We start from the raw sequence: 25,614 nt of genomic DNA, 5'->3' as shown, positions 1-25,614 counted from the left end.
TCGTTCCGGAGGTCCGTTCTTAACCTGAAAATGTTCTTAACCTGAAACACCACTTTAGCTAATGGGGCCTCCCGCTGCTGCCACGCTGCTGCTGCACAATTTCTGTTCTCATCCTGAAGCAAAGTTCTTAACCCGAGGTACTATTTCTGGGTTAGCGGAGTCTGTAACCTGAACCCAAGGTACCACTGCATTTTCTTCTGCTGGCAGTCTCACTTTGAAACAACAATAACAAACACAACCTTGCAAAGTTTTCTTTCCTCTCACAGCAGCTGGAGACCTTGGTTCATTCCTGCTGACAGACAACCAGCAGCAGAACACAGAGATCTGCCTGGCCGTTGGGAAGGTGGCTGACAAGATGGACCAGCTGTCAGTCAAGGTAATACAGAACTTTCAGGATAGGAAGCTGCTTAAGAACTGCCTTGCTAGGAAGGTGTTTTTCTTGCAACAGGCTTTTCCAGTGGGCTGAAAAGCTCCCTCCCCTGAGGTGTTGGTTTTGTATTGTTGATTGTTTTATTTCATAAAAAAACTCAAAGCACTTTACAAAAAGAATAAAACAATAGAATTATTAGTAAAAACGATTAAAATATTCAAAAAATTAAAACCAGCGATAAACTAGAAACCTATCAGCATTCTAGAGATCTCAAGAAGCATGTGCCAAAAAGGGTACAGGCAGTTCCCCATTTACACGGGGTTTGCGTTCTGAGGCACTGTGCATGTCAGCCTGCCCCGCACCCCTGCAGGGCCAAAAGTGGTGCGCCCACAGATGGGGAGTTGCCTGTACAGTGAAGGTGCCTGCCTGATATTGATTGTTGTTCAACTGTTTTAAGGCTTTTAAACAACTTTGGGGGTTTATGTTCTTTGTATAATACATATATCAGGCAGTATATACATTTTCTGAAATAATAAATCAATCTACCTTCAGGTTTTGCTTCTGTTTCATAGTGTTGGAGAACTGTATCTAGCTGCTTTTATAGTAGGCTTGTGAATTGTCTTTTTAATCTCTGATGGGGGGGGGGTTGGGACTAGGGAAGTTGCTTCAGCTAGGTGGTGGAGCACCTCTTTGCATGCAGAAGGTTCCATGTTAGCTCCCTAATGTCTCTAGGTAGAACTGGGCGACTCCCCAGTCTGAAAACCCAGGGAGATGCTGCCCGCCAGTGTTGACAGCTAGATGGACCCAGTGGTCTGATACCGAGCCAGGTTCCTGTGCTCCCAGCAGTTTCTCTCCTTGGCAAACAAGTGAGCAGCTCAAAGGGCCCAGTCCTGATCTGGCTTCTTCTCTCCCGTGTGCTGATGCTTCAAGCTGCATCTCCTTTTTGTTTTTCCTTTCTCTCCCCACACCCCTTGCAGCTGGAGGAACTACGGAAGCAAAACTCTGGCCCCGGTTTGCTGCCAGGCATCTCTTCTGTTACCATGGAAACCTCTATGATCATGGGTAACATCCAGCGTATCCTGCAGGTAAAGAGCCTGTCTACTTGAGAGCATGAAGACTAGAACACCTTGCTTTTACCTTCAGGTGAAGGGTCACAGCTAAGTGGCAGAGCATGTGATTCGCAGGCAACAGGTCCTGGGTACAGTCCCCAATGGTGTCTCCTAGCAGGGCTGAGAGAGACCCTGTGCCTGAAACCCTGGAGGAGACGCTGCCAGTCAGTGGGGAGCCTTGGGCACAAAAGCTGCCCTGTCCTTCCCTGTTCCTGCTCTGCACCTTCCTTGAGTCAGCTGGACGTGTCTTTGTTGCTAGCCTGGATGTGGAGCAATCGGTGTAGAGACTTATTGTCTCCTGTATTATAGCCACATCTGTTGCTCCACCCATCTGTTGCTCCACAATACAACAATACAACATAAAAAAGTAAACAAAAACACACATCCAAATTTTATATCCAAATCTTTCATTAGCTTGTTCCTCGACTTCCTCGCACCTCCCTTTTTTGTATTCTAGTTCAGATTATCTAATTCAATAAATCCTTTCCCTCTTCTTCAATTTAATCTTTAATTTATCATAATACAATTTAACTTTCAATTTCCCAATTTAACGCATTAACACTTAATATTCATATAATTCTTAATAACCCTTCTGCTAAAACCGTATGACTTCATTCCAATATACTTCTAACATTCATTAATTTTACAATATTTTTGTAAATATACTTTTTTCCAATCTTCTTCCATCGACTCTTCTCCCTGGTCTCGGATTCTGCCGGTGTTGCTCCACCCACTTTTGTCCCTAGCCCCGCCCACACCTGGACAGTTGATCCAGAGGCAAGGCAGCCTTTGGACTGGCAGAGGTTCTTTGCCCCTCTTGTAGGCTGCACTGAGCTAGATACACGCAACTATCTGGCTTGAGCTAAGGGAGCTTCCTCTGTTCCAGTTCCTCTAAGGCTGCACTAGCAATTGGGCTTTTAGTATTGCAGCTCCAGACATCCAGAAATCAGACCAGGGCCTAGTGTGATGCTGTTCAGATGCCTCTTGAAAGCATGCTTGTTTGGAGGGCTTTCCATCCTGAGATGTCACTTATGAAGATCAAGTTTTATACCTGCTGAAATGGTGTTGTTTTTTAAAGTTGAGTAGAATAGATGGGCTTATTGTATCAGAGTTTGTGAAACTGATTTTATTCATTCTCAGAGCTTGGATTTCTGTGTTGTATTTCGCTTTTACCATGTATCTTGCTTCCATGGCTTCATGCAGTACAGCTGTCTCGCAATTTGCTTACTAAATAGGCTTGCAATTTGCTTACTAAATAGGCTTGCAAAAGGGGAGCAGCTCCAAACTGCCCATGTTCTGTCCATGGCCATGGCGGAAGACCACAACGATTTCTCTCCTCAAATCTGGGTCCCCGAGAGAGGTTGGGGAAGAGATTGTGGCTGGAGATTGTGAGAGTTGTAGAGACCAGGACTGGCTCTGACGCATTCCGTTTTGCTCTTTGTGCCACAGGAAAATGAGAGGTTGAAAGAGGAGATCGTTGAGAAGAGCAGCCGCATTGAGGAGCAGAACAAGAAGATTGGTGAACTGATTGACCGCAACCAACGGTGAGGGAGACTCTTGCTCACTTTTAATGCTCTATGAGAAACAGCTGGTATTTGTGGCTGAAGCCGAAAGCTCAGGTGGCCTGGCTCAATCCCCAGGCACCTCAAGGCTCCTGTCAGTCAAAGTGGACAGTACTGGGCTGGATGGACAAATAGAGGAATACAGGAATATAGCCAGGGTGGGGTTCCAGTTAAGAGGGTCTGTCAGAGTAAGATCTGGGAGACCAGGGTTCCTATCCCCACTCTGCCATGAAGGTGACCTTGGGCCAGTCACTCTCTCTCAGCCTAAGCTACCTCACAGGGTTGTTGTGAAGATAAAAAAGGGAGGAAAACTATATACCAGTATTTGAGCTCCTTGGAGGAAAGATGGAACAGAACTATTAGGATTCTGATATAAAGGATAGAAGCTCTCCTAGGGTGGCTGTTGAAAAGTGAGATCTACATATGATACTGCCTTGATTTATTTATTTTTACATGAGAGGGTGGAAAGTATCAAATCATGCAAACATTCACGTGTGCAAAAAACAATTCTTCCCCCAGCTATGTGGAGCAGGGCAACCTGATATTTGATCAGAGCAACAGCTCATTGCAGAGGACCATGAAGCACACCCAGGCAAGGGTCCTACATGCTGAACAGGAGAAGGTAAGCCCTGGCAGTGTGACAGCCACAACAGGAGGGCCAAGTGACTGAGGCTGTGGGGAGGGCAAGTGCTATCCCAGGATCCCGTCCTTGAGTTCACAATCGCTAGTGCAGGTCACTATTCCCCTTTGCTGCAGGCCAGAAAGAAGTTAGGTTTCTGAGCAGCAGCAGCAACAAAATAGAACAAACGACTGGCTAGGTATACATGCACATATAGGTAAAAGATTCATAAGCTTCAGGTAATCCTTTCAAAAGCACCTCAGGTTGGCATGATGTGAGCAAGCACAGTGAACGTCCCCCTCACTTCCTCCTATGCAGCCAAGAAGAAGGGTGTGAGAGTTTCCACTTCTAGGTAACTGCTGCTTCCTCTGTTGTCTGGACTGAGAACAGCCATTAATGTTAAGTAGAATTAGTTTCTGAAGTTAGCTTATAGAAACAAACATTTGAGTTGGTGTGTTTGATATTAACCATAGTTGATGTTAGCTGCAGCTTGTTGTCCCAGGCAACACAGCAAACCATGGCTAGGCATAAGTGTCAGGGTTCCTGGGCGCATGAGAGGAGGAGATGTAAGGGGAGAGCATGCAAGTCCAGGTTTGCTGTGGCCTGTTCTTGCTTGGGCATCAGCGTGCAAACCCTGCCATTAAGGGATCTTCCATGCATCTTACCCTGAGGGGGCTGGGATTTGGAGTGATATAATCAGCCCTTGGACCACAGAATAAGCAGAGTGCTCTTAACCCAGAATGCCATTGCCTCTTTTGATAAAACTTTCTCCCCTCTTGCTGTTCTTGCTTCTGGTGGTGTTAACTCTCCTCTCCTTGTCGCCGCTTTTCTCTCTAGCACATGCCGCCACTGGATCACTTGCAATTCCCAGGAACAGCATGCTGTCTCTAATGGTGGAGGGAGACCCTAGCCCTTGTGGCTGCGGGCTGTGGATAGCTTTTCCTGCTCCATTGCTAAAGCCATCTAACTGTTTGGCCTTCATTTTATCTTGTGGGAGAGAGCTCTCCTGTGTGAAGATGTCCTTTCTTTTGTCTGTCCTGAATTTTCTGGGGAAATCTTTTCTGCTCTCCATTTTATGCACCTTTGTCGTGCATGCTTTCTCCTGAACTAACTAAAAAGCCCAAGGCTTCTGCCTCCCCCTGCTCCTCATTGCCTTGCCAGTAGACCAGTTCTGCAGGGTGTTTCCCGGGAGACTCATTCTTAGCATTTGGGAGCCTCCAATAGCACAGCTCTTGCATCCTCCCAGGAAAGGTCTTGTGGCTCTCCTTCCCCATATTTTCTCCTGTCTCTTCTGCTCCTTTGTGTTGCAGGTTAGAATCAGCAAGAAGCTAGCGGAAGCCACGGCGCAGATCTCCCAGCTCCAGCTGGAGCTGGCCCATCATCAGAAGCAGGAGATGAATCTTCATTCCCAACTGAATGAAGCCCTGACAGAGTCAGAGAGGCAGAAAGCCCAGGTCAGCCGACTCCGTGCCCAGCTGGCAGGTAAGGGAAGCTGAGAGGAGGCGCTGAAACGGCAGAAGAGCACTATCCAAGCACATGAGGAGTAGTTTTATCATCCTAGGAAATTTTTTACCTAGCTGTTAGGGAGCCTGTGGCCCTCCAAGTATTACTGGCCTTCACCTCTCATGAGCCCCAGGCAGCGTAGCCAGGGATGATGGGCGTTGGAGTCCAGCAACCTCTGGAGGTCCTGCTCCTTAGGCCCTCCTGCAGTGTAGCTGTTAAAAACTCAGAGACACAATCTCCAAAAAGACTCTTGACTTTAATTCCATCTGTTTAAAAAAGGCAAGCTTCTGATCTCTACAAACTTGATTGATTGTATTTCTATGCTGCTTTTTGTTGAAATGAATCTCCAACTTACAAACAATAAGTAACATTAACATAATAGAAAATGGGTTTGTGCATATTCTGCACCTTCCTTGCCCTGCATGCAAGAGCAGAGCGGTGTAAGAGTGAGAAGAAACATGTGATATGACTTTAAAGTTACACGGAGGCCCCATCCACACTATACAGCATTATCATGCCACTGCAGCCAGGCATGGCTTTCTCCAAAGGAATCCTGGGAAGTGTGATTTTTTCCAGCTGCCAATACAGTGGTACCTCGAGTTACAGACGCTTCAGGTTACAGACGCTTCAGATTACAGACTCCACTAACCCAGAAATAGTACCTCGGGTTAAGAATTTTGTTTCAGGATGAGAACAAAAATCGTGCTCCGGTGGCGTGGCAGCAGCAGCAGCAGCAGCGGGAGGACCTATTAGGTAAAGTGGTACCTTAGGTTAAGTTTCAGGTTAAGAACGGACCTCCAGAACGAAATAAGTACTTAACCCGAGGTACCACTGTAGTTGTGTTGAAGTGGAGAGCCCTGCTTAAGCGGCCATTTCCAACATAGCTTAACAGTGTGGGAATTGTAGCTGGTGGTGGTGGCAGACTGGGGTGTCCCACCACCTCTCAGCACCCTTAAGAGAATGTTCCCATTTCCCAGAATGTTTTGTGGGAAGCTGTGAGTGTTTGACGCATATAGTGCAGATGGCGCTGTACTTAGGCTTAGCTACAGCAGTGGATGGAAACAAGGGCATGCACTGTAACTGGCTCTGTGCCCCACCTCCACAGAACTTCAGAAATCGTCTGACAACATGAAAAGCAGATACCAGGAGGAGAAGCTGAGGGGGAAGAAGTTGGATGAGAAGGTGGCAGCCCTGGAAGAGGAGCTGGCTGATATCCGCATTAAGAAGGAGAATCTGGAGAAGGTAGTGCCCAGGGGTGGCAAAAGTCATCACCCGAGGCCAGAAGTGGCTCCCTGGAAAACTCTCTCTGACCCTTAGGATTCTCCCAGTGCCACCCCTCCCCCCAGCTTTGCACCCTTGACTGTTCTTTGCCTCCCTGGAAGATGCCCTTGAACTCTGATCATTCTTAAAGGGAGGACTGAAAGGGGCAAGTGGGCAAATTAACGTGTGTTGCTCCACTACCATCATCCCTCTTATATCATCTGGGTTATGACACTGCCCTTGAATCCCTGAGGCAAAGGCTTTGGGACATCTCACATAGGGACCTGCGATCCCGATCTTATGTAATTTGTAGCCTGGTCGCAGCTGGAATCCAATACGGGTATGACTATCAAATATCCTCATACCTTAGGAATTTGTGTGTACCTACCTATCGGCGTTTATTTACCAAAGCCAGACTAAATGTATTTCCCTTGGAAGTTCTAAATGACAGGCTGAGAGGCATCCCCTATCAGAATAGGCTTTGTTTATGTTCTGCAGACATTGATTGCATGAACACGCAAGGGACCAACAGATCAATCCCCTACTGGCAAATTTACCAGGAAAATCGGAAGCCTCCCATATTAAATACCTTTTGGAAGACAGGTCAAATGATATGACACTGGCCGTGGCAAAGTTTCTTTCGGAGGTTGTAAGAAACAAAGATCATTATGCCCTAGATAAAACAAAATGACTGCCTTGGTTTCTTCCATCTGTCTGTCTGGTTGTTTTAACTGTATCTAGTTTAGAAATTGTTTTGTGGATCTTTGGACCACAATAAAAGTATAGATGATAGATAGATATCATTATGACACCACAGTCTACACTGTGCCTCATTTCCAAAGGAAACACAGACTAAGTGCCTAGACCCCTGGAATCTTGCACCAGTCAGAGATTGGGGTGGCATTCAAACCCTGGTCTCCTGAGTCCTGGCTAGAGACCAACCATTACACTGTACTTTCATCAGGGGCTGCAGTCTTTTTTGTGGCAAATAATCCCCCCTCCCCTCTACTTGTTCCAGACAACAACTCTGCAGCTGCTGGAGAGTCAGGAGGAGCAAAGGGGGAGCAGCAGCACCGAGGAGGAAGGACCTGCGGAAAGGAAGCAGCCAAGTGCCGCACCCCTTTATGGGGATCCCCACAGCAACTCTCTCCGAGAACCAGCACCAGTGGCACCCCCTGCTCCTTTGGCTAGTCTGAAGGAAAGCTCAAGCAGTCCGCCATTCACCGCTCTCGAAGGAGCCCAAGACAGTCTGCTTTTTGCAGCTCCTGAGGCTCATTCTTCGGAAGCACCGGTTGAACAAACTCGTGCAGACTCTGCTTAAACTGCAAGGCCGCCTCTCAGGCTCTCCGCCAGAATTGAGAAGGAGAGGCCAAGCACTCAGGGTGAAATGGACACAATAGAAATAATTTTGAAATAATTTGATTTTTTTTAAACTTGCATTTTCATTCTTTGGGTCTTTGGCTAATGTTTTCTCATTTGCATCTATTTCCTTTTTATTTGATCAAATTTTTCCTCTCTAATTCTTTTTTGTATCGCATCATGTTGTATATAAAATCCTCCTATGAAAGCTTTGCTTGCATCCCATTTCACTCTGATGTATGTTTCTTGTGCCATGTTTATTTGAAAAAATTCCTTCAGAAGTTCTTGTGCTTTGTTCATTATCTTTTCATTGTTTAAGATTTTTTCATTCATTCTCCATCTTCGGTTACAAATGGGATCTGTTCTGGAGCCTGGCCACATCCCAAAAACTTTGTAACTGGAGACGCCCTTCTGTGCATGCGCACAGCTCGATTGAGCACTTCTGTGCATGACCACGCAGTGAAACCCGGAAGTATACACTTCCAGGTTTGCAACCCAAGGATTACGTTACCCAAAGGTAACATAACCCAAGGCTCAACTGTATTTTTCTGTTGTTTCTTAACTCCATCATAATTGAATTATGGTCTGTTATGGATTTAGGTTGTATTTCTACCTTTTTGATTTTCCAAATTAAATTCTTTGTTATCCAAATTCCAGCTATTCTTCCTGCCTATTGCTTGGCCTCAGAATAATTGGTGTATTATTTTTTCATTTGGGTATCTATGTCTCCATGCGTTTTTTAAATTTAAATTTTCTGCCATTTGAAAAAATGAATATGGTAATCTCCCTTCTTTTGATTTCCCCCCTCTCTCTGTTCTAATTCTATTGAGGTAATGCCTGAGAACCTGAGATCCAGGCATACCCCTGTCACGCAAACATAGTCTTTGACACTTACTCCCATCCCAGTACAAAGGAAAGTATTTACAGCTCCTTGGTCCCTGAGTCAAATCAAATACACCCCTCTGTCTTGTCCAGCTTCATCCCAATATAGGATGGATAGGCATTGTGACTAAGGTGGTTGGATATCACTGGCCATGACTCCTTGGGAAGGCCCTGCAGAGGTGTCTGTACATCTCAGGGATTATCGTGGGCTCACTCACCCCTCCCCTTATACCTCACTTCCCTGGGTCCTAAATGCCATTGGAACGGAGAAGATAGATACAATGAGTGATTTCCGATGAATTTCTAAAGTTTTCCCATTGAGCCAATGCATAAATACATTTATCAGTGAATCACTCCCAACCCCTTCTTTCCTGCTCCCAAGAGCTGGGACTCATTATTTTACAGCTTTTAAATGGAATTATGTACTGACAAGACACTGTCTTTTTCTGCCATCTATTAATTCCAACTCTGGGGAGTCCAACTCTCCCTCCCACCCCACCCTCACACTTTTTCTATGTCATGCTGGAGGAATATGTTGACCTGACTGATATTTTGGGAAATGGTTTGCCCATTTACCCTCTATACAATTGGAGAACTCTCCATTTATAATACTAAACTTGGCATGAGGGTTCCCAGGGTGGGGCGGGAGACCTTACTGCTGTTTGTATGTTGGGTGCCATTTTGAATCAAGATGGCGGACTGAAATTTCAGCTTGGCATGACTTTGCCCGTTTTGTGGCATATGTTCAGCCACAAGTAGAGATATGATTGCTAGATTCAGCTCAGGAGTGCTCAAGGTGTGTGTGTGGGGGGGTCTTCATTGATGTTTGGATGTTGGGTGCCATTGTGAATCCTGGACAGTGCCTGTGTCTGTGATATTAGTGTGGGGGGTGTTAGAGGAGAGGTAGTACTTTGGTGGAGGACACACCATGCTCCTTCGGTGGTAGTTGGTTCTCAGCGAGCCAGCCAGAAAGAAATCATATCGATTAAGTGAAGTTAACTCTTTATTAGAAGAAAAAAGGCCTGCTTGCTCCCTTCATCAGAGCAAGGAGTTAGACGTGCTCTTGCGAGTGGGTCAAGTCTGAGGCCTTCTTCTGACATTAGAGCTGCTGAGGGATAAAAATAATTGTGCTCCCCGCAGTCCCAAACATGGTTAGAAGCCTACAGCTTGCTTTAGTTCTGCACTTGCTGGGTGTGAACAGAGAGCCAAAACAAACCTCTATCTTACCTGTCTGGCTCTGAGCTGGAGAAAGATGATGCAGGTGCAGAGACAGGGAAAGATACCACACCCTTGCATATTTGTCCTTCATCTTGCATCATGTTCCAGTGGTGCAGCAGGCTTTTTGTAGCAAGGGCATGTTCTGGTGACCACAAATTTTGAATTGGCTACCCAGGTTACACAAGCTTTACAAGCTCGTTATAAGACATTGTAGATAAATCAGCAATGCTTCTGTTAACAGATTCCTGGAATTTTCTTGAAATGTAGGCTTCAGCTGCAAACATTACTGGAGCAATGTGTGGGAATGAAAGGCACACACCACTTGTTCAGTGCAAGAATTAACCTCAAGAAATGATCCCAGACTTGGATTATTTTCTATGACATGTCACGGGTGTTTAGAGTAAGATGCATCACCAAACCTCTTAAATCCGACATTATTTTTGCATTCAGGTACCTCAAAGCGACTTACACAGTAAAGCAACTGAGGGTGTGAACACACTACATTGTCAAAGCACACAATTCCCCCTTACCACAAAAACCTCTTAAATCCCACATTATTGGCTACAGCAGCTCAGTTTCCTCTTCAGCTATTTGTCCGATCTAACCAACATCTGTTAGGATTTGAATGAGTACAAAGAATTTGAATCTACTGTTTCTGGTAACAGTGATACCATCCCCACAAAAACGGACTGGCAAGCAAAAATGATAGAAGATCTACAACTTGCCAGAACAACAGGGAGAATAGGAGGAAATTCGATACCAAAAGTTAATCAAGATCGGATAACATTTAAGGAAGATCTTAAAAATTAGTGACGTTAATCTCCTGACAGACCTAGAATGAATCTTGGAATATGGAGAATGTACATAGTAAAAGTTTATGGATATTAAACGAGAAGGCTAAATAAGAAGAAAGAAATGTGTTTTGCCAGACAAAGTGTAAATAGCACAATGAGAAGACTCGGAAGTTAGCTACCTGCGCCTTCCTCGCCTTCGCCTCCTTCCCTCGATCTCCTCAGACGCGTCCCTTCTTCGCCCGGCGAGCGGAGGCGCCACCTCATTGGCCAGCCTCGAGCGAGCGTCACCCGCCCTCCCGCCTCCCTCTCCCAGAAACCAGCTTCCCATTGGTCCAGCCGTGTCCCCCTCCCTTTCCGTCAAACTTAAGAGTCCCGCCGCCAAATTCGCGGCTGCGGCAGCAGCTGATCGCTCGTGTCACCCTGGACGCGTTTCTTCCCTCCGCGTGGAAGTTTGGCCCGTTTGGGGACCGCGAATGCCGCCGGCCGCTTTGGCTTGCAGCCCAGCGCTTGAGCCATGGCCGAGAAGTTGCAGCCGCGCACTTTGCGGCTCTCGCCTCCCGGCTTGGGCTTAGCCGAGGGGCGCGGGGAGCGAGGGGCCGTCAGGATGTCGGGGGACATGGATGAAGACGACGAGGCCTTCCAGCTTCCGACGGGAGGGTGAGAATGCGGCGCCTCTCTGCGTGGGGGGAGATGCGGGGTGTGCGGGTGTCTTTGGGTCCGCGTGAGGGGGCGGGGCTGTGTGAGGGGACTAGAGCTGTATGTGGGGCTGCGGCTGCATGTGGGGCTGGGGCTGCATGTGGGACTAGAGCTGTATGTGGGGCTGGGGCTGCATGTGGGACTAGAGCTGTATGTGGGGCTGGGGCTGCATGTGGGGCTGGGGCAGCATGTGGGTCTGGGGCAGCTTGTGGGGCTTGGGCTGTATGTGGTTCTGGGGCTGTATGTGGTTCTGGGGCTGCATGTGGGGCTGGGGCTGCATGTGGGGCTGGGGCTGCATGTGGGGCTGGGGCAGCTTGTGGGGCTTGGGCTGTATGTGGTTCTGGGGCTGTATGTGGGGCTGGGGCTGCATGTGAGGCTTGGGGCTGCATGTGGGGCTGGGGTGGGTTTGGGGCTGCGGCTGCATGTGGTTCTGGGGCTCCATGGGGTTCTGGGGCTATATGTGGGGCTGGGGCAGTATGTGGTTATGGGGTTGCATGTGGTTCTGGGTCTGTATGTGGGGCTAGGGCTGCATGTGGTTCTGGGTCTGTATGTGGGGCTAGGGCAGTATGTGGTTCTGGGGCTGTATGTGGGGCTGCGGCTGCATGTGGGGCTGGGGTGGGGGGTGCAGGCTTGCGAAGGGTGGTTCCGAGCACATGCAGAGGGGTTTGTCTGCAAATAGGCGCTACAATCCAGAGGGCCAAAGGAACCGCACACCTTTTGTATAGTGAGGGAATACATTATGTTTTAGTAGTGGTTTGGGACTAGGAAGTTCGGCCCAAGGGTTAATGGGGAAAGGAGCATTATTCTTAAAAAGCAAGACTTACTGGGGAGTAGACTCCACTGAATTCAACTGAACTTCCCCATGAATGTACATAGGGTTGATTTGCATACAAATGCCTGTTGCCTGTGCTGTGGTGAAATATTTTCCCTTTTCCTAATTCTAGCTTTCTGAGAGAGAGTCACAAAGTGAGCTTCATCTCCAAGTGGGGGTCTGCACCCTGATCTCCCAGGTCACAATTTGGCATTCTAACTCCTGCCCTAAAGTGGGTGCCAGTAACAGGACTGAATGGAGGTGTTTTGGGGTCTTAGATTCCTTTTACAAAAGGAACCCTAAGAAAGATTTGTAGTGCCCTTTACACTGTGACATTTTAGGTGTTCAAAATAAGGGCACTGCACTGCTGCTTTTGGCAACACTGGTAGTGAGCAAAGGTCAGAGTGACATATAGCCAGTGGGAGTTGTAGTTCAGAAATTTATGGAGAACTGCAGATCCCCCCCCCCCATATTCAAAATATAGTCCGGCCCCCCACAAGGTCTGAGGGACAGTGGACTGCCCCCCTGCTCAAAAAGTTTGCTGACCCCTGATCTATGTCTTCCCAGAATGTCACTCTCCCCAGAAGGAGAAGCCAAGCTCACAATCTCTGTTCTGCTCGCTTCTTTTGGGAGCCCCTCTAACATGCATGTTGCCACTTGTGGTTTTTCTCTAGCTGGAACCCTAGAAGAACTGCTTGGGGACGATACGGGATAGATTTTCATATCTCTCACAAGGTCATGCAGCTATTCCAGAGGATTGCTGTTGTGCAAATGCAGAATTGCCTTTGGAAACCTTAGCTGTTTAATTCACCCCCCCCCCATTGTACACAGCTTACTTTGCTGATGCTTCAGGATGGAAAAGAGAGGGGAGGGGTAATGACATGAGAAAACAGCAGCCAACATTGAATGGGTGGGAGCTGGAGAACCAACTGGGGCACTTGAACAGCGATGTCAGACCTACGGCGAACAGAGTACCTTTGGCAGGCAGTCCACGGGTTTGTTTCATCGGGACCAGCTGTTTGGGGTGCTGTCAGGCATTTAAAATGGGCACTTCACCCCTTGGTATAGCATGAAGTTTGGGGCTAAGTCTGGAAATTTAATGTTTGAAGATACTTGGTCTTAGTGTTTGTTCGTTTGTTTGAATCTGCAAGTTTCTAGCTCTCAGGAGTGCAGGGAAGTGGGCTAGGATGTGGGGTAACTGGTAAGTTTCAGCTCCCAGAACAACCCTGAGATGAGATACTTCTGAATGTCTGTAGGGAAAACCACTTGTGTTCAGCCAGGTTTATTCCCTCTCCCCACCTTCCTGACAGTGAATTGTCCCGTGTGGGGAAGGGTAAACCGCAAGGGCAGGGCTTGTATCTTTTCAATAATGGATTCCTTTACAATTTTATTTTTGTTTACAGTGGTACCTTGGTTCTCAAACTTAATCAGTTCCGGACGTCTGTTCCAAAACCAAAGTGTTCCAAAACCAAGGTGTGCTTTCCCATAACTAGAGTATTAAAAACTGGCAGTGATTTACCCATTGCCTTTGGAGGGATGAGGGTGCGTGATGGGGGAGTTCCAGCGGGGGAGGGGGGGATGGAAAGGAAGGTGACTATTCTGGACAACAGCCACACGAGAAATATGTAAAATAACTAAGGAAGTATTAGACATCACCCCAGAATTGGCCCTACTAAACATCTTCCAAGACAACAATGCCCATTTACACCACAAAGAACTCATAACCCACCTATTTTCAGCAGCCAGAAACACCATAACCAGACACTGGAGAGACCTGTCAGGAGTAAGCATGGACCAATGGTACCAAATAGTATGGGAAACAGCCCTACTAGAAAAATTAACCAATAAACTGAAACTGACACGGGGACAAACAGAAGAAGACGCCTTTACCCCAGTATGGCTCCCCTTTATCACGTACACAGCCCAACAAGACAATGACAATAATCCACCAACAGCATATAAATCAATATGACTAACCTGATCCAAAACACCCACCCACCCCACTCACATACAACAACAAAGATCACCACAGCCAATCGCAAACAAACAACCACACCCTAAGCCAACCCAAACCTCTCTCACCACCAAAGGAACACAAGTGAACAGCACAAGCAACGCTGACACCAAACCCTACATACATTAAGCATAATAGAAACATTGCCACCTGACCCCACCCCTACCCATCTTCCCCCCTCCACCCTTTTCCCCCCTCCCCCTAATGTCTCAACAAATGAAATGGATTTGTAAAAATGTTACATGGAAAAAATACGAGAGACATTACACATACTTCTGTAAAACAAGAAAATCCTTAATTTAAAAAAAATTTAAAAAATAAGGGAAGCCCAGGTCAAGCTAAAAGCGAGCCAGCATTGGAAGTGTGGCACTCAAAATGAAAATGGCCTCCCCCTAACAAAGTACAGATGGTACATGACACCAGTCAAGCTAGCAAAAATTTACCATATGCCCGATAATAAATGTTGGAAATGTAAAGAAACTGAAGGTACTTTTTTTCACCTTTGGTGGACGTGCCCAAGGATTAAGACCTTCTGGGAGATGATTTACAATGAACTGAAAAAAGTGTTTAAATACACATTTCTGAAGAAACCAGAAGCCAGCAAGAATACTCATCGCACAGTATTGGAAGACACAGGAACTACCCACGCTGGAAGAATGGCAGATGAAAGTTATCGACTATATGGAATTAGCAGAAATGACTGGCAGAATCAGAGACCAGGGAGAAGAGACGGTGAAGGAAGACTGGAGGAAGTTCAAAGACTATCTACAGAAATACTACAAGATAACGAATGTTTGTTGACACCAGATTGAACCTAAAATACTATTAGCATTAAAACTTAAAGATTAAGAAAGACTAATATTTTAAGGTATATGGGGATGTAACTATATTAAGACACTAAGATTATGCTGAATTTAAGTTATGACAGAGGGAAGGAATTTACTGTCAGAATATAAGATCTGGAATACAGAGTGGGAAGGTCTGGGGAAGTCGCAGAACCAAGTTAATGTAAAAAAATATAAGGACACAATGATTGATTTTAACTTTCTTTTTATTTTTTATATTATTATTTTTTGCTTATATCTGTTGTTGTATTGTATAGATGTTGTTGTATTGTCTTTTTTGTATTTTTTTTTGTATTGCGTGTTTATCGATTGTAAAACCTAATAAAATATTATTAAAAAAACAAAAAAAACAAAGTATGTTCAGATTCCAAAAAAAGTTTGAAAACCTGAACACTTATTTCCGGGTTTGAAGCGTTCGGGTTCCAAGTAGTTTGTGAACTAAGCTGTTCAAAAACCAAGGTACCACTGTACTAGGTTCTATAAAAGCTTGGGTGCAATAATTGGGCAACAGCCTTTTCAGTTTTAGGGACTTTGTAGTTTAGACAAAAAGCAAGTAAGAGATAATATGATAGAAGTTTATCAAATTAGGCATGGCATGGAGAAAGTGGATAGGGAACAGTTTCTCTCCCTCTTGTGAACATCCGATGAAGCTGAATGTTGGAAGACCTTCAGGGAAGGCAAAAGAAAGTACTTTCTCACACCATGCACAGTTAAACTACAGAACTCTCCCGCAGGAGGCAGGAATGGCCACCAACTTGGGTGACTTTAAAAGAGGATTAGAAAAGTTCAGGGAGGAGGCGGCTAGCGATGTTTAGTCACCGTGGCTGTGCTCACCAGGTTGGTGGCAGCAGCGCTTCTGAATAACTGTTGCTGGAAGCCACAGAGGGGAGAGGCCTCTTGTGCTTGGGTTCTGTTGGCTACTGTAAGAGCAGAAGGCTGGACTCGCTGGGCCTTTGGCCAGATCCTGCAGGCTTTTCTTTTGTTCTTAAGAGAGGTGATAGAAACTTGATAGGAAAAAGAAGAGATTGTCTCCAACTAAGTTCTGCTTAGAGAAGACCCACAATGTGTCTACTCCTTTAGGTAAAGGGGCCCTTGACCATTAGGTCCAGTCGTGACCGACTCTGGGGTGCGGCGCTCATCTCGATTTATTGGCCGAGGGAGCCGGCGTACAGGTTCCGGGTCATGTGGCCAGCATCCTAATCACTGACAGGATTCTAGTTTTTGAATCCATTACCCTCTGGTCTTTGGGGAAGGCTGCAACAAAATCGCCAACTTGCAGTGAAACATGAGCATCTTTGTGCTTGCAGATACATGTCTTGTTCCCACCCGCTTGCCTCTCTCTGTGAATGAAGTGAATGGTTCCTTTTCTCTCTGCCCAGGACCAGGCTGGCCTCTCTCTTTGGACAGGATCAGACAGCTACAGAATCTGGAAATGTGCTCTTCCAATACATGCCACCCAAGCAGCCTAAAAAAGGTCAACCAGCTACCGGTAAGTAAACTGTTCACAATGCCTAGGAACATAAGACGAGCCCTTGTGGACCAGGCCAGTGGCCCATCTAGTCCAACCTTTGGCTCTGAAGCCCCACAGAATCAACTGGGTTGGTCAACTCCTGAGTAGTGCTGGGGAGAGACCCCTGACCTGGGGCCCCAGAAAGGTGCTGGTGGTCTGTATTCACCACACTGAGGTAGATGGACCCAGTGGTTTGATGCCATCCAAGGCAACTTCCTGTTCTTAAATCATATTGTGAGAAGGGCATTATATGAAGTATGGGAGAGTAGTAAAAAACCAGTAATGACCAAAACACCATGGTGGCTGTCATCAATGGAATCTATGACAGTTATAGGAAAAATATGAAGAGTGATTGGTTAACATACAAGGATTTAGTAGAGGAAATAAGTAGCAACCCGAAAATAAAGGACCTAAGAGAACTGAAACGGAAGGGAATAACCTGGCTGGAATATTATCAACTAAAAGCCGCCAAACTATTTTTGAATTAGCAAAGAAAGGAGGAGGATATCAAAGAAATTACAGTAAAATGGGAGAGGGACCTGGGACATATGATCAAACCCAGTATTTGGATTGAATAATGGACTAAAAAATCGTGGCTTGCTTCCTTATAAGGGAAAATCTTATGAAAATGTACTATAGATGGTACTTGCCCCGGTAAAACTAGCAAAAATAAATAAATCATATAACAAGTGCAGGAGATGTAAAGAACAGTTAGGAACATATTACCATATGTGGTGGTCCTGTCTAGAGATATAAAGATTTTGGAACATGAGTTATGAAGAGATAAAGAGATTGATAAAAACTACATTTAGCAAGAATCCGGAATTTTTTTTTACTAGGAATGGTTTCAGATAATATTCCCAAAAACAAAACCAGGTTATTTATGTATGCAATGTCAGCAGCAATGGTTAAAGTGGCAAAACACCGGAAAGATAAAAATACGCCCACTAAAGATGAATGGGGAGTCAAATTGTGCGAGTACTTGGAGCTTGTGAAGCTGACAGAGGCAATAAGAGATAAACCTAAAAAGATGGTGAAAGAAGAATGGGAATGTTTTAATAATTATCTAGGGGACAAGGGTACATCAATAAAGACCTGGTTATGTTTAGAATGATACCACATAGGGAACTGTTCCCTGATACCAAGATGAGGGATTCTATGGAATGCAGATAGAGAGAATTGATAAGAATAATGATCTGTTGTGATCTTGACGGAAGCATACAATGGACGAGCCTTCTTGTGTTTTGGCTCATTTCCCCCCCCCTCCCCCCCTTTTTTTCTTTTCCCTCCTCCTCCTCCTTTCCTCTTTTTTCTTCTTTCCCATAATGGCTTATGTTCTATGCCATGTACTTTGATATTTTTTGTAGTTTTTTAGCTTTTTCCATTATTGTTATTAATAATTTTTCTTTTGTAATTTTGGTTGTTTATATTTATCTGTATTTGTTTAAAGCAAAATAAAAGAATTAAAAGGGGGAAAAAGTCAACTTCCTGTTTTCCATTAATCTGAGCAACTGGCTCAGACAAGGGCGCTAACTTGGCCTGATGTTTGCAAGCAATGTTCTGTTTGCAACAGAGCACTTACCCTTCTCATGTGCTGCTCCAGCTGCAGGTCTGTCTACCCAGAAGCATCCTCCTGCAGCTGCTCCTGCAGCCGCTGCTGCTCCTGCGGCCACTGCAGCAGTGCATTCAGTTTTCTTCACTACAGTTGTTCATGCATATTTGTTGTGAGTACTACAGTAGAGGGGATGAGCTGCAGAGTGTTCTTGCTACCCAGGTCCTGTGCTCACATCTTTTGCAATCATCTCTCCATCTTGCCTGGCTTGTTTGGAAAGAGCTGCAGCTGAATAGTAATAATAATAATTTCCTTTTTATACCCCAGCCACTCTGGGCAGCTTCCAACCAAATATTTAAAACAGTACAGCATCAGACATTAAAAACTTCCCTAAACAGGACCACCTTCAGTTGTCTTTTAAAAGTAAAATGGTTGCTCATTGCCTTATTGCCTTGACATCTGTTGGGAGGGCGTTCCACAGGGCAGGTGCCACTACCAAGAAGGCCCACTGCCTGGTTGCCTGGAACCTCACTTCTCACAGCGAGGAAACTACAAGAAGGGCCTCGGGGCTGGACCTCAGTGTCTGGGCTGGACAATGGAGGTGGAGCAACGGGGGGGGGGTGTGAATTGGGCCGAATGGGGCATTGCGTCCCCAACCTCAGCCTGCCCCCACCTGCCTGTTGTTGTTGTTTTACTTCCAGCCAATCAGGCTGTGGATATCATTGACTCTGGCTCGATGTGCTGTTGATTTCCTTGCCCTATGCCATACCAGTGAAAGCAGGTCCAGTAGTAAGGTACCCCCTCATTCTGCCCTCAGCTGGCTCCCACCTGCCTGCCTTCTTACGTCCAACCGATCCAGAGGGGAGGACTGCCTGTCAGCTTCCTCTTCCCCCTCAGCCTCCATGCTGCCATGGTAGAACACAGCAAGGAGGAGGATGGGGACAGCCCTAGACTTAGCTGGCCCTACCTGTCGTTGGCTCTGGTGCCACCTAGAGTTGGGCTCCCTGCATTCACCCCAATGAGGCACCAGCCAACACTGAACTGAAATGATGACAGAGACCTCCTGGGATGGGGAGCTTGTGGGCTGATAAAATGTTGCTGGGCTGCTACAGCCCGCCCCCCACATCGCCCCTCACCGCTGGCCAGATGGTCTGGGCTGATGGGAGTCAAACAACCCCTGGGAAGTCTTTGTAAAGAGCTGCTAAACATAACTGATGGGGTTGGCATGGTGGCAACAATTGTGGGAAGCTAAGAGGTGTTCTCTTCTCATTCCAGTACCAATGGGAAATATGTGAAACATGGCAAGTATGGAGCAGCTGTCGTGGGCAACAATGCAACCAAGGAGGTAAGAGGAGGAGGTGTGGTGTCTTGAAGTAGCCTGGCTTTCTGGCAACCTGCTGTCCTCCAGATGTTTGGGGCTACAGCTGCTGTTGGTTCTAAACATCTGGAGGATACTGGGTTGATGTAGGTTGGGCTTCCCTTTCTCTGAATCCTGGTTTCCTGATGATGTCTTACTCTGGAAAAAGCAAAGGTGCTGTTTTGGCTCCTGTCTCTTTCTGCCCATCAGCTCACAAGGGTTATAGCTCCCATTTTTCTTATTCTGACCTCACTTCTCTACAAAAAGCATTCGCAGCAGGGAAGGGGCTGTCGCACAGCAACACAGCATCCCCTTTGCAGACAGAAGCTCCCAAATCCAATCGCTAGCTCCTCTGGGTAGGGCTGGGGACACTGCTGCCGGTCAGAGTAGGCAGTCCTGAGCTAGAGATACTAGCTAGAGATACTAGTGGTTTGATTCAGTCCAAGGCCCTGTGCTCTTATTTAACTAGAACCACGTGGACTAGAATCTTGACAAAAGAAGGGCCTAGGGGATATTGCGTGCGGAGTGGATAGAGAGAGGTGGATGGTAACTTTGTCGTCGCTTGAAAACCCAATAAACGTTCTCTCCCTCACTCAAAAAAGGAAGGGGGTTTAGGCAGCTTATGTTGGAAAAGGGATTCAGTTTTTCCAGCCTCTGTCCTTTTCAGGCCCGTCAGACAGCTCTTCAGTGGTTTGTTCTGCCTCACTTTGCTATGAAAGGGTTCACAGGTGTTTTACAAGCAACGGATAAAAAACGTCAGGAAACATATGCGTTTATTCCAGGAAGACTCTGGTATGATTGCCTTGTCCCACTCCCCTATTGCAGGTGAGGGTGGTGGGGACAGGATAAAACACTGGGCTGTCATTCCCGTTTAGCTGATTGGGCGGAAAAAGGACAGATCTCACCCCTTGGTTTCTCCAGGTGTAGGGAGCCTTTGGTCCTCCAGATGTCGCTGAACGACAGCTCCCATCATCCCTCTCCACTGGCCATGCTGGCAAGTGACAATGGGTGTTGTAGCTCAGCACCAAAGGCTCCCCACGCCTGCTCCATTGTAACGAAGTCACTCCACATGTAACTAAGCCAGGCACCTGCAACCAAAGCAATTCCTACGATGAACACTTCTGATGTATTTGTATGTTAATGTGTCATTTGGGTGTTTGGTTGCTGTGGAAATGCTACGTGGTATAAGAAGAGCTCCAGGTGCTTTTGAAAACAGCCAGCCCCGTAGTTTTTGATTCCTCACTGTTGCTCTTGTTTTCTTCTGTCCTTCTGTCTCTTGTGGAATCCAGTACAGAGTGCTTCTTTATATCAGCCAGCTGCAGCAGATTGCGACCGCCAGCATCCATGCCTGGTTTGCATTCACGGTAAGCTTTGACGTTAAGACCTGCAAGGACCATGACATAGGCTGAAGCTAAGCAAAATTATTTGGTGGTTTGAAATGCACATTGCATATGAGGTCTCAGCTGTGGTCAATTAATTTCAGTGGGTCTGCTTTGAGTAGGGCTATTGCTTGTTGCAACCCATTAGATTTGAGTAGTGTTAGATCCAAGGGGCCCCTCTATGGTTAAAACGCTTACCTAGAGGTAACAAAGTAAAATAGATGACATTCTGCCCTCTGTCCTACTGTAGCTTACATCCCTTGGGGTAGCCCTCCACCCCGAAATCCTATAGCATTTTTCCATTTCTAAACATGACACACTACATATGTTGATGTGTGTGTGTGTGTGTGCTCAGAGTAGACTGCCTGAAATTAATGCACCAAAGTTCATCATGTTCATCAATTTTCATGGGTCTGCTCTGAGTAGGGCTAACATTGGGACACAACCCAAAGTCTTTAGCAAGACCCATCAGGAAGAAAGTTGTTTTGAGCAGAGGCTGTCTGCTGCTCAGAATTCCACTTTCTCTTTTCTCTTTCCGCAGGTGCATCCCAACAACTACTGCACATTTTATGATGATCAGAGGCAGATTTGGTCCATCATGTTTGAATCAGAAATGGCGGCTGTGGACTTCAGCAAGCAGGTGCCAGAGGCATGCATTGCATTGTGGGGTGGGGGGTGGCTGTCCTGCAGACACCGAACTAGTGTTCGCGGGAGGTCAGCTCTCTTGCATCAGTCGCCAGATGCTTTCTCTGCCAACCACTAAGAAGCATCCAGGGAGGGCAAGGAATGGTGGTGTAGCCAGTTGGGGCCTTTTCAGGCCCCTGGGGTCTTCAGCCAGTGCTGCCTTGGGCCAGATTGCATAGGTGCGGATGACAATGGTAGCTAATGACACAAATGGCTTGGTTCTTCCTCTTCGCAGCTGTGCATTGCCAAGTATAACAGCAGCCGTTCTCCTGGCTCAGTGCTGTGCCAGGATCTTGTTCTCGGAGACGGCCAAGGTGTGGCGACTGGAGATGTCCTGGAGATCACTTTTACAGGCTGGCTGTTCCAGAACGGTAGTCTTGGGCAGGTGAGACCTGGCAGAGGGGTGTCTGGGGATGATGGGGGTTGAACTCTCTAGCAGCACTGCATGGCCACAGCTTTCCCACTCCTGGTTTATAGCTTGCATACAGCCCTTTTCTCCCACAACCCCATCCTTTTGCCTTTCAATAACATTGCAAGGAAATGAAACACGAGAGGGACTTGGTGATGCTCACCCAGCTTGCTTCACAGCTTAGTGTGCATTTGACCCCAACCCCAATGAGCTCTAGCCAGTGCTTTTCCAAGGGGCTTGCATTGGTTGCTCTCCAGAGGTGGGGCCCTGCCCAGCCTTGCCGCCCTTTCTCAACTGGGGAGGGAACCCAGGACCTTCTTCCTGGGAAGCACATGCTGTTAGGCCCTAAGCTACACCTGTCTCCAAGGTGTAGATCCTATTTCTCAACCTCATTTTACCCAATCTGCAACATGGGAGGCACCGCTAGGTAGGGGATTCAACATAGAAAGCTGCCCTGCACTGCATCAGGCCACCGGTCTAGGTTGGCATCGCCCACATTGACTGGCAGTAGCTCTCCAGGCTTCCAAGCAAAAGCCTTTCCCTGACCTTACTTGGAGATGCCAGGGTTGAACCTGGAACCTTCTGCCTGCAAAACAGGTGCTGTGTCCCTGAGCTGTGCCCCGTCCTTCGATACTCATTGCTGTTGGCTCAGCAGTGGGAGTAGCGGAACGTGAACCTATTACCTTCCGCGTTAAAAGTAATTTCACCCCATCGACCTTCCACTTTTGGAACAGGTTTTCGCCTCGAATGTAAATAAAGAGAAGCTGCTCCGTCTGAAGCTAGGCTCTGGCAAAGTCATCAAGGTAAGATGGCGCTATCTTCCCACCGCAGTGCAAGGATTCTTTCTTCCACTTCCACATCTAAGCAGAGTTCAGCAGCCCGGGCTATGTGGAAGGCTAAATAGCAGTGATGTTTTTTGAGCTCAAACCCTGATCAAATGGCTTCCTCAAGAACAGCAGGCAGGTAGCTGTCCCAGCTTGTCTACGCTTGCCAGGATCTGGTGGAGTGGGAGGCCGAAACAGGGTCCCTCGATCCCTGCAAAATTCCTGATCCTGCCCTACTGGTCAGTCAGGCTTGCCCTTTCTTTACAGGAGGGGTGGGGAACCTCAGGCCCAGCAGGGACTGAAACTGGCCCTCAGGATTCGCCCCAGGCCATGCCCCTCGCCAAGCCTGCTCTGTGGCCTGGACCAAAACAGCCCTGGACCTCCAATGTTGCCTCTTGCTGTCCTGGATGAGAGACAGAGGGGGGAGTGTGAGTGGGTGTCTAAAGTAGCCTATTGTACAAAGGTAAAAATTACATTTGTTGCCCCTCCCACTTTCCCCTCTAGCGCCGCCCACTCCTGGCATGCTCCTCCCCACCAAGAAGGTTGCCCCAGAGGGAATGGTTTTCATCCCTGCTTAAAGCTGCTTTCCTCAAGACTTCAAGAGAACTGTCAGTATTCCTGTGCCCTGCTCTCAACCAGCCTTTACCAACTTGACAAACACACACACAGATCCTGTGGACTCCAACTCCCTTCAGCCCCAGCCAGCGCCTGCTGATTGGAGTTGGAGTCCAAGGTATCTGGACGACGTCAGGTTGGTGAAGGCTGTGTGGTTCTGGCACTTAGCGAAGGCGGTCACCCAAACTTGTTTTCTGCTTGGGTCTCCGTTTCTGGAACTTGAAGGGCTTGGAAGATGGGATGATTGGCATGAAGAGAGGAGGCAGGCGGTTCCTCCTTGTCCCGCCAGCATTGGCTTACAGGCCTTTGGCAGAAGCTGAACGCATTCCTCCGGACTCAACTCTGGCCTTTGAGGTGGAAGTCAAACGGGTGAGTGTGTCTTCCTCCCAACATGTTAGCGACCAAGAGAACCTCAGAAGGTTGTTGGGTGGTCAGTCTACTGCCTGGATAAAGTTCTACAAATGGAGGCAGTGGTTGCCTTGACCAGACTCCATGATGCCCCTCTTTTGCTCCCTTAGGTGAGGTTTGCAAAGGGCGCTGACTCAGCCGGACAGAGCCTGGGCCCCAGGGACTTCCTCACACCTTCACCAGCGCCACATTCAGAAAGCCCCGCTACAGACCCAGCATGGCTGACTCCTCCTACTCCCGCTCCAAAGACAGGGTGAGAAAATAAAATGAGGGTGCTCTTAGCTTTTAACCTTCCATTCTGCCAGTTGTCGAATCCTAACTCTGCAGTAAATAGGTTGCCACCTCTGTGTTTGAGGCTTTTGGCCTTCACCTCAGCTGCATAACTCAGACCCCATCTGCACTGTACCACCTTCGGATCTACGGATGAAGTCCAGTATACAAATTCAATAAATCACAATAAATCATATGTTCCAAATAGCGCCATGCCACTTTCAACAGCCGTGGCTTCCTCCAAAGAATCCTGAGGCCACCTTGTCTCATAGACAACCTGGCAGGGGCCACATTCCAGGGCAGGGCAGGGCTGGGGCTCCAGTGGACAGAGCAACAGATGCTGCTCCTGCCTTCTGTGTAGCCAGAAAATACACCATGTGGGGCTTCTTTCTGCACACACATCTTCCTGTCCAGGGAAGCCAGGTGCACTGTCACAGTTCAAGGACACATTCCAGCCAGGCTAAAGCTCCCTTGGGGAGGTCATGAGGTGGGGTTGGTGAGGGGCTTGGCCGAGGCAGAGTCCCAAAGGCCAGTTGAGTATCCTACCCCTTAATAGACTCTTCCTACTATGCTCAGGTTTGTTAACTCCCTTCCTTCCATACTGCAGGGAGCCAGCTGTGCGTGCCAAATCAAGCTCTATTAGCGAACAACTAGCGGTAAGTCCCCATTGGAGCCAAATCTGCCTATTGATTGCATAGTTCCTGTTGAATGTGACCAAAGCAATGAGAAGTAACTTGGTCCTCTCATAGAGAGAGGGATCCTTATAGGTGAGCATTTTTTGAGAAACTCAAAAGCTCCCACATAATAAAAGTACTGTATTTTTCGGTCTATAAGACGCCCCCTATTTTTTGGGACTTAGATTTAAGAAAATGGGGGAAATTATCCGTGTATAAGATCCCCCCTAATTTTTGACATTATTTTTAAGAGAAAAAGCCTAGTCTTATACACGGAGAAATACGGTGTGTCACAGGAAAAGCCTATCATCAGTAACTACAAGTAATTAACATTGATATTGTGCTTGCTTAGACTTCTGAGATGGGTTTCTAAGTGTTGTTTTGTTTTTTTAAAAATGCATTTTTAAGGTTCTTTCATTAATAGTTTTAGAGTGAAAATGTAGCAAGGAAATGGTGTGTTCACAAGGACCCCCCCCCACACACACACATTGGAAGGTTCTATAAATGTAATCCCCCTCCCATGGGTGTGCATGTTTAAAACATCTTAGTTGATTATCTGTGTACTTCATTCGCGTTTCCTATCAGAGGGCATGCTGGCTGGGGGCTGATGGGAGTTGTAGTCCATTACACCTATAGGGCTATAGGTTGGTGAAGGTTGCTGTGCTCTTTTCTATAATAATTTTTATTAAGTTTTCTATTTTACATTTCAAAATAAACATTTTACAAACTGTAAAATATCCAGTCACTTCCCTTCTTCTTCCATGGTTCATTTTATATATTATACATTCCTGCATATTTTAGTAAACCATTCAAATCAGTTTTCCACTTTTACACCATCAAAAATTATTTACTCTGTTGAATTTATCTCAGTTCTGCCATCATTTTCAGCT

The 25,614-nt window shown here is 46.8% G+C and overlaps 2 protein-coding genes across 2 annotated transcripts in view; both read left to right on the top strand.

Annotated features, from left to right (window-relative positions):
* LOC310669451 (FK506-binding protein 15-like) overlaps positions 1-25,614 on the top strand; it is an 83,022-nt gene that overhangs the window by 20,575 nt on the left and 36,833 nt on the right. The window lies entirely within an intron of this gene.
* On the top strand, positions 11,178-24,787 carry LOC310669562 (FK506-binding protein 15-like). Its single transcript, XM_083423895.1, has 11 exons — positions 11,178-11,333; positions 16,422-16,531; positions 18,156-18,276; positions 19,380-19,449; positions 20,751-20,825; positions 21,382-21,480; positions 21,760-21,909; positions 22,668-22,736; positions 23,598-23,741; positions 23,891-24,033; positions 24,658-24,787. The coding sequence occupies exons 1-11, from the start codon at positions 11,191-11,193 to the stop codon at positions 24,746-24,748; spliced, it is 1,215 nt and encodes a 404-aa protein (XP_083280021.1). The 5' UTR covers positions 11,178-11,190; the 3' UTR covers positions 24,749-24,787.

This window comes from Podarcis tiliguerta (assembly GCF_965153285.1).
Source record: "Podarcis tiliguerta genome assembly, chromosome: Z".
Taxonomy (NCBI): Eukaryota; Metazoa; Chordata; class Lepidosauria; order Squamata; family Lacertidae; genus Podarcis; species Podarcis tiliguerta.
Note: the sequence above shows the minus strand (reverse complement) of the source record. Positions and strands in the feature narration are given on the sequence as shown.

Excerpts from the sequence above, each read along its gene's own strand:
- LOC310669562 (XM_083423895.1), top strand. The coding sequence starts at position 11,191 with ATGGCCGAGAAGTTGCAGCCGCGCACTTTGCGGCTCTCGCCTCCCGGC. Across the intron at positions 23,742-23,890 it reads TTGAGGTGGAAGTCAAACGG|GTGAGGTTTGCAAAGGGCGC; the intron begins GTGAGTGTGTCT and ends TTGCTCCCTTAG. Across the intron at positions 24,034-24,657 it reads ACTCCCGCTCCAAAGACAGG|GGAGCCAGCTGTGCGTGCCA; the intron begins GTGAGAAAATAA and ends TCCATACTGCAG.